Source organism: Lactuca virosa, chromosome 6, assembly GCF_052849685.1.
Source record: "Lactuca virosa cultivar CGN04683 chromosome 6, Lactuca_virosa_CGN04683_v6, whole genome shotgun sequence".
Lineage (NCBI taxonomy): Eukaryota > Viridiplantae > Streptophyta > Magnoliopsida > Asterales > Asteraceae > Lactuca > Lactuca virosa.
In genome coordinates, this window is record NC_136431.1 from 217,301,734 (window position 1) to 217,310,171 (window position 8,438).

The 8,438-nt window shown below is 26.5% G+C and overlaps 1 protein-coding gene across 1 annotated transcript; it reads right to left on the reverse strand.

The window, feature by feature from the left end:
- Positions 1 to 3,311: 3,311 nt before the first annotated feature.
- LOC145118645 (ethylene-responsive transcription factor 6-like) lies at positions 3,312 to 4,348 on the reverse strand. The gene has a single exon (XM_079054341.1). It carries the CDS (start codon positions 4,273 to 4,275, stop codon positions 3,610 to 3,612), a length of 666 nt encoding a protein of 221 aa, XP_078910467.1. The 5' UTR covers positions 4,276 to 4,348; the 3' UTR covers positions 3,312 to 3,609.
- Between the last annotated feature and the right edge of the window lie 4,090 nt (positions 4,349 to 8,438).

Genomic DNA, 8,438 nt, shown 5'->3' on the forward strand with positions numbered 1-8,438 from the left:
GAAAAGAAAGACGTGAATTAGGGCAGTTCCGTCATTTTTTTTTCAGACACGGATACAAGTCTGAAAAATTAAGAGCCTTTTATCCAATTCAGATGTATTTTTTAAGAGGTTACCAAACGAGCTACATCTGAATTTTTAAGAGGTTACCTTTTAATTTTTCAATTAAGAGGTAAACAAACGGGGCCTAAATAAAAAAAACTGCACTATTTAAAAAAAAGGTTGCACTATTTTTATTAAAAAAAATTGTACTAGGAAATAACTTTTGGGTTTTCGAAGAAAAAAAAATCGACACCATAATGCGATCAATACAAGAAAATGAAGCCAAAAGAAAAAATTGACACTATAATGTGATCCACAGGAGTGACCGAATCAATTCAATCGGACAACATTTATATTATATCGGTAATTCTTGCTTACTATTTGTCGATCAAAAATAAAGAAAATAACTTTTGGTTTTCCGGTCCGTTTTAAATCCTTTAACTAGGATACGGTTCAGTCCAAACCCGAAACCCGATTATTGATAAAAACAAAACCCGAAAACCGGTCCGGGTTAAATCATTTAATTTGGTCCGGGTCCAGTCCCCATTTTTTTTTTCGGTCGGCTCCAATCCTATGGGTCGTATGTTAATTCCTATCTTTATGTATGCTAGCTCCGCCTCTTGTAACAAGAAACTCTTAGTTCTCTTATTATATATTTTGATATTTTCTATTAAATTATCAGTTATTTTTATCAAACGATATTACTTAGAAATTAGTTTATTATAGAAAAACTAGAAATCCAACTAAAATCTTGTTTCTTAGTTAACAAACACAACATAAAAGCTAAATTTAGACTCGTCAACAATAAAAGAAAAAAGCTAATTGATCATTAAAATTTAAAGTAAATCCTCCCTAATAAATAAAAGTTTTTTTGTCACATGTCACATTCTTATTTATTTTGCCACATATAATTTTGTGGTTATTTTAAATTAATTTTTATTCCACATGTCATTTTATGGTTTTTTCATTTTATTAAATTCTAGATAGTCTTTAAATACAATAATAAATACATATCAATTTCATTAATAAGCTTTCCATCTAATTTCAAAATTACTAAATTAAAGATTCATTAATTTTCTTTATTTATTTATCTAAATTATTTATTTAAATTTAAAAGAAAAAAAAACACTTTAATTTTTATAATTCAATATTTTCTCACTTTTTTAAAAAATTCAAAATTTTCAAAATTTTAGAATTTTTATTTAGTTTTTTTTTAAATAAACTCATGTAATACATAAGTCTCACACCTAGTTTTATGAAATATATAATATTTTCTAGCTCGAAGTTGTTTTCTGCAAAATAAATAAATAAATACTGTTGTGAATGTTCGTGTACATAATATCAATGAGTATATGCTTTCGAGTTTTTTTCTTCTTCAATTTAAAAGGCTATCAACTTATCAATTATCATTATATCCTTTTTAAGATAATATGAGAAACGAAAGGAAAGTCAACAAGACACGAACAACGTCCATACGTCGATTTCATGTACATGTAGTCGTCCAAATGTTATGTGGTGGTAGCTTAGTCTAAAATATAATGTATGTTTTATGTCCTATAACATAATATTTGTCCTATATATAACTTAATAAAAATATTTAATGATGGATTATTTATTAAAAAGATTTATTGACAACGACAAACTAAAAGTCATTAAACTAATGTCAAAAGGACGATTACTAAGAGATAGAAAAGCAAGACAAGTTCATAAGTCTACCGTGAAGAAAAGATATACACCTTTCTTTTTAAGTTATGTTTAATTGACTATCTAATAAAAAAATATTTTTGGTCTAAAAGATAATAAGCTAATCCATGAAAATGATTTTGATAAAAATTAGCTAATTGAGAAATATTAAATGATACGAAAAAAAATATAGAAGAATAATTTAATACTATTATAAAACAAATGCATAGTATATTTATTTTATGATATGATTCAACATTAATTTAACATTATTTCATTAAATTTTGACCTCCAATTAAATGACAGTTATAATAATTAATCTTTTTAAAAGTTTATTTTGTAATAAAGAATTTTCATTATTTATCTAAAATGTTTTATTCCTACCGTCACATATTATTAATAAACTATGTTTTCTTTTTGGTTTGTGCCAAAATAATAATCTATTTTTAAAAATAAATATCACTTTTTACCAAAATACTCTTCATTATTAGTTAACCTATTATGAAATTAAATGCAACAAAATGATAAAATTAAATACAACAAAATGATACAATTGTCATTTTGTTTAATAAAATTATAGGTAATTAATGTTTTCTTAATCTGTGTATTTTTTGTCTGTGAACAATAATTTGGGACATGGAAAGTATAAAAATTTCTCGTTTAATTAGTCGTTTTTAAACACAAATTATATTTACAAAATTATTAATGTACTAATTACCCGCTTCAAATTATTTAGGTTTTAGTGGAATTTCTTAAAATTTATATTATATTTTCAAAATTATTATGGATTTTTCGTATGTTATGCGGTAGCTCCGAACTGTTATTATAATTTTTTTTAGTTAAAATGATTTATTAAATATTCATATAAAATCTATCTGTTTTTTTTTTAAATAGTATTCATTATTGAAAAAGTTTATATCAAAACATTTACATCGACACAAATATCACATAAAAAAATCACCTTTTGTTTTCTAAATGTAAAACTAATTGTATATAATAATGAGTTGGCTCTATGCTTAACTAAACTATATAATTTTTGGAATATAATATACAAAATGAACAAAATGACATTTATACACATTGTTAAGGGTTGATTAAACATGTATTAATTTATATATCATTAGCAATAACGATAGTACATTAAATAAACTTTTGTTTTTGCAATCCACAGTTTTTAAAATTCATCATGTGTGTTATGAATTAGTCCTATCTTCTTAACAAAATTATTACAATAATATCATATAGAATTTGTTAGAATAGTGGTAAATCCTCTGTGGATGAGACCATGTGTAAGACACACCAGTCACCACATGTGAAAGGGATCTAGGTTTATATAAGATAATAAGATCACCTTTTTATTTCTTTTTTTTTTTATATATATACAATATAATCGATATTTATAATTTTATATATATCTAACCCCTTGTTATAGTAAATAAATAAAAACCAAAGTTTTATTAAATCACATTTCATTTAATTATTTGATGAAATATAATCATCCAATATATCATACCATTGAATTTTAGACTTTTAGTAGTATTAAACTCGTAATTTACCAATTGCATATTAATGGGTAGGAAGAAATCAAATTTCTCATAATCAGCTGATGTATATTAAAAATATTCACCTCTTTTCAAATAGGATACAATATCTTTCGAGTTATTTTAGATGAATTTCAGCTGTTATAACAAGATCGAAACAAGAAAGTTGTTTAATTGTTCAAATATCTTGTAAACCTTGAAACGAACTTCGATTGATCACTGTTGAAAGCTTTGTAATTTGTATATTTGCATGCTCTCAATGATTTCTGCAACGCCTTTTAACTCGTATGACAAGCTGTGAATCTCTCATCGGCAGGCATTCGGCGACGGAGGTTCGCCGGACACCTCAGCTATTGAAGAAAGTTATCCAATTAGACGACGGCGTCGCTGGATCATCCACGGCAGTCTCCGCCATTATCGTATTCCTCTCCACCACCACGTCATGTTCTCTGTTCCTTTTATGGCCTCCACCATATTCATCCATCTTCTTCAACGACGCAACCTCAAGTGGAAAATTAAGAATCGCCTTGCTACCTCGCATCGCAAATGCCGCTTTATCGTACGCCTCCGCTGCTTCAATCGCACTATCGAATGTGCCTAACCAAACCCTAGATCCGCGACGTTTTGGATCTCGGATCTCCGCCGCAAACTTCCCCCACGGCCTCTGCCTCACGCCTCTGTATCTCCTCTCTTCTCTCTCTCCGGCAATTCGTTCGACTGGTTTTGTGGATACCGGATTGGTGGTTTCATGTTCTGTGGATTCAGTTTCAGAAAAATTGATAGTACGAGTTAAATCGTAATCAGTGGAATGATTGGAGAAATCAGAGAGAGGAGAAGTGGTTGAAGACGAAGAATCACAGTGAGAGCTGGAAATGGAGCAATGGTCATCGGAGTTAAAGCTAGGTGTGTAAGTGAAATCGGTGAAGATTTGATCGATAGGAGAGGATTCAAATTCGTCAAGAAGGTGTTGCCTGATGAACTCGAGAGCTGCAACTTCATTTGGCGTCGCCATGATCAAAGGAATCAAGCTTCGATTGAAAAAGGAGATTTATGGAGTAAACTGGAATGGAGTAGAAAGAGGAGTGGAAATAAATATTTATAGGGAAGTAGTCCACGAAAAATCGTCATTACTTGGAAGATTCCAAATTAATCATTTCTTTTTATAAAGCATAAAGTTTTCAATTTTATGATAAATCAAAGGAAAAGTAACCAGTTAGGTTTTTAAACAATATTTCTTTGGAACATCAAACTAATCAACACCTAAACTAGATGAGACTGAATTCCGTCTAAAGAAAAAAAACAACACCTATCACTATTAGACTAGACTCTATGGTTACATATAAATTTGATTACAATTTTAGTTAGTCAAATTTTATATTTTATAATAATAACCATGTAAACGAGCTTGAACCCGAGGTACTCACTAGTACCTCGGAATATTACGAGTAGGCTTTCGTTCAATTCGTTTGCCGTTTCTAAAAGAATGCGTATTGAAATATATTATGATTAAACATTATTTTTTCTTTAAATTGTTTAAAATTTTAAATCTAATAAATATTTATGTGTGAATTAAAATAAGTTGGAGTGCAATGCAAACAGCTAATATTTACTTTTCATATTTTATTTATTAGGGGAGCAAATCGGACAAATTATGTTGTATTTATGTTTGGCATGACACAATATGACGATATTTTATGTAACACAGACATAATACAACACGATGTCGTGTTTTATTTAATTAATATGAACCGATTAAAAAGATAAACATGACACGACAAAGACAATATAAAATAAGATTTAATTATGTAATTAATACATAATTATATATAACACAACAAACACGGCAAATACGAAAAAACACAACAAACAAATGTTAAATAATGTCAACTTCGTGTCGAATTCAGAACACAAGCACGACACAACATGACATCATGTTTTTTGCATTTAACACAAACAAGACACAAAGTCAAATTTCAATTTTTTCATAATTTCGTTTCATATCGTGTATTTTTATCGTGTCGTGTTATTATTTGTCACCTTTATTGGTTGTCACTTATCTAAAATATGAAAAATAATAATTAGTAACGCAATCCAACTTGTTTGCAATACCCATTAATATGCGAGTCAAAATTAATTGCATTTAGACGTTTTTAGAAATCTTTTTTGACATATTTCTTTTGGCCTTATTTCAAGTATTTTTTTAGTATTTTACAATAGTGTGTAAGAGTTATCCTTGAATATAAAGAAATATCTCAGACAAGCCAAGACCGAGTCAAAGATTTCTAAATATTATATCAAACAATTTAAATATAATCCAATCAGACACAACCTCTTATTAGATACAATAAAAAAGTATCAAACAAACCTTACATTCTATTTTATTATCAAAGAAATATATTTAAATAAAATATCTCGTCTTTCTCAATGAATTTGTTTTAAATAAAACCACGTTAATAGTTGGGCGAATCCAATAAAAAAAGTATCAAACAAACCTTACATTCTATTTTATTATCAAAGAAATATATTTAAATAAAATATCTCGTCTTTTTCAATGAATTTGTTTTAAATAAAACCACGTTAATAGTTGGGCGACCCGCTTCAATATTTTCTAACTCCGGTGGCATGTTTCTTACCTTTTCAATATTTTGGTGAACACATAATAGTATGCGTTTAATTAATAAATCAAATTAACATAAAACATGATCTTTTATGAAATCTACATTCTTTAGGTATTTCATGTGTCATGTCAAGAAGCTCGAACTCGGGTTTTTGAATCGGCAAGAAGTTGCAATAACCAGACAATCACTTGTTTATTTATTTAACTAGTAGTTGTAAAACCCATGTATTATATGAGTTTATTTAAAAGAAAAAATAAATATGAAATTTTAAACATTTAAAATTTTGAATTTATAAGAAAATTAAAAAAAATATTGAATTATTAAAATTAATGTGTTTTTATCTTTTTTAAATTTAAACAAATAACTTAGATAAATAAATAAAGGAAACTAATGAGGTTTTAATTTGTAAATCTTAAAATTAAAAAGAAAGTCAATTAATAAAATTGATATGCATTTATTATTATATTTATTATAATTATTACATTTAAGTATTATGTGGAATTTGATAAAATGAAAAAAAAACTACAAAATGTCATGTGAAAAATTTTAATTGAAAATAACCACAAAATAACATGTGTCAAATCAATGAGAATGTGACATGTGACAAAAAAAATTTAATTTATTAGAGTAGAAACGAATTATAACGAACTAATAGATAAAGAGACAATTTACATAAAAGTCATTTGCTTTAACTATTTACTAAAAAGCCAGTATTTTTTTCTTTTTATTGATATCATTATCATTTTAATTTTATTAAATAATTGATCACCTACTCTAACCAATTAGCAAGTCACCGATGTTTTTAGAAACCCAAGTTTTCACTGAAGACCAGGTTTTGATATTTTTCCTCACGAAAAAGTCATTATGATTCGATAGTTTTTATATTATATTATATTATTATATTATTATTATTATTATTATTTTGTTTTTAACCCTTTTAGTTTTTTGGTATTTGCATTTTGTCTAAAAAATATTGTCAGTTTTCCCAAATTTTGTATGTATGTGAAACAGTAAAAGTGTGTATATTTTTTAGAAATAAAAGAGAGAAATCGAACAAAAAAAACCAAAAAAAAGAGTCGCAAACATATAAAATCATGTGCAACACGTATATACATATAAAAATAAAAAAATAACTTAAAAATGCAATTAATTATCATTTTTATTCATATTTTGTCAATTTTTTGTTTTTCTTTCTTTTTTTATATATCGTTACCATTGAATTTTTGAATTTTGTGTAAATTGCATCTTACGTCCATTTGACATATACATGTGATATGTGAAATTATAAGGACTAAAAGGGTAACTTATTTAAATTTGATTTTTTTTATTCATGATTGACCATTAAATTTTCATTTTGTGTTCAAATTGTATCGGCCAACAATAATCCCTTTCATCTCCCCAAATTGTAGATTACAACCATTATAGCCAAACCTTCACTAGACACTAATGTGGTGATGTTTTTTGTTTTTTAGTAGAAGTATGCAGGCGAGAAGACATTTATGTCTGTATGTTTTCACTGACTGTTTTTTAGTATATTGCAGAGATCAAAACGTTTGCGCACCCTTTTTCTAAAAAAAAGCATATACAAAAATCTGCTGATGAGAAGTTTTCAGAGACATCTTCTAGACAATAATAATGATTAAATTTTTTTATATATAACTAAGGATCCTTCACATTTTTTATATTAATTTTGGGGAAACTAAAGTCATGATTTAAAAAAAAAAATCATTGAACTACTTTTTAATTTTCTTTTCCAATAAGATTTTTATATTAAATTATATTTTTTGTTTATTTCTTGTGTTTAATATAAGAGATTTTATATGTGTAAAAAATTATGTGAAAATTATAATAGACATAAATTGTGAAGATTATAATAGAAACAATTTAATTTTGTGTTTTTTGTAATTATAAAATGTTGTTTAAAAAAAATTCAATCATATCCATATATTGAAGAGGATTACAATTGTCCATTCCGCACTTCATAATTTTATAAGGAAAGAGGGTTTGAGCCATAATTTCTTTTCTTAATACAAGCAACCGAATGCGTCATTTCAAATTATATGGAATGAATAATTTAAAAAAAAATGTTATTGTGATTGTATAAATTATATTTTAGTTGATAAACTATAATTATTTAAATCTCAGTGTTGAAAAACTCTTTTAAATTTAAAAAATCAGTTTATTTTCAATTTATTTTATCAGCTTATAAACATTAAAAAACAAACATTATTTTTCTTGCAGATTGCAGACGTTTGATTCATCTCTTCTTTGCATATGTGATCCGCATACTGCAGACCTTATATCCCTTAAAAACAAACAACACCCAAGTATTTAAACCCCAAACATGATAACGATCAACTTTTTTTTTTATAATCGAACAATCGTCTTATGGTTTTAGCTGACAAACATGACAATTTTTTATATAAGACGATATGACCCGATGTCGTGTTTTATTTTACTAACATAAAAACGACCAGATTGTAAAAACGAAAAACACGAAAAAGATAAAATAAAATAAACCTTTAATTTTTTAATTAATAATAATCTTAAAAAACAC